This window comes from Sinocyclocheilus grahami, unplaced genomic scaffold (genome assembly GCF_001515645.1).
Source record: "Sinocyclocheilus grahami isolate Dianchi unplaced genomic scaffold, SAMN03320097.WGS_v1.1 scaffold13337.1, whole genome shotgun sequence".
In the NCBI taxonomy this organism is placed as follows: domain Eukaryota; kingdom Metazoa; phylum Chordata; class Actinopteri; order Cypriniformes; family Cyprinidae; genus Sinocyclocheilus; species Sinocyclocheilus grahami.
The window spans coordinates 5,059-5,657 of record NW_015514856.1 but is presented as its reverse complement, the minus strand read 5'-3'; the positions used below and the strand labels follow the sequence as shown (position 1 = coordinate 5,657).

General features: G+C 44.4%; 1 protein-coding gene across 1 annotated transcript in view; it reads right to left on the bottom strand.

Moving 5' to 3' along the window:
* Positions 1–69: 69 nt before the first annotated feature.
* The window catches only part of LOC107578987 (proton-coupled amino acid transporter 1-like), a gene marked incomplete at its 5' end in the record, with an annotated part of 5,402 nt that continues 4,872 nt past the window's right edge, over positions 70–599 (bottom strand). The window contains one exon of the mRNA XM_016264881.1: positions 70–277. Within this exon, the coding sequence (XP_016120367.1) occupies positions 73–277 (205 nt within the window). The remainder of the gene's footprint in view (positions 278–599) is intronic.

The window sequence follows — 599 nt, the reverse complement described above, 5'->3', positions numbered from 1 at the left end:
AAGAAAGTCACATACACCTAGGATGCTTTGAGGGTGAGTAAAGCATGGGCTAATTTTTCATTTTTGGGTGAACTAACACTTTAAGGTGTTGTGTTGCAGCGACTTACATGTGAGGCCTACGAGAGCCACGCGGATGCCGAGGTCCACCATCAACGCCCATCTGGGACCACAGCGCGCCACCGCCGGCGGGATTAGGATCTCTGCTGACACGTAGAACTGCAGCGCATAAGTGATGTAGATCCCAAAAGAGTACAGCAGCTTCACGGTCTGATACAACCTACAGAACAGACAGACATTAGACACGTTTTTTTATTTATTTCTGCAGCCACTGATGTCGAACTGATCATAGAATATCAGCTAGTCTTTCTAATCAGGAGTAAATGTAAAATATGAGAAGTGCAATGACAAATGAAAGCATCATACAGGTATCGCTGATATCTTAAATAATCATGAAAGAGCATCGTCTCTGGAGTGACACATCAATCACTAAACTCACTAATAGAAACACAAGACTGACACTTCTGCGATTTTGCATCGAATCCACAGCTTCTCCTCTGCACCTGAGTTTGTCAGCAGGGAACAGAGATGTCAATGGGTGT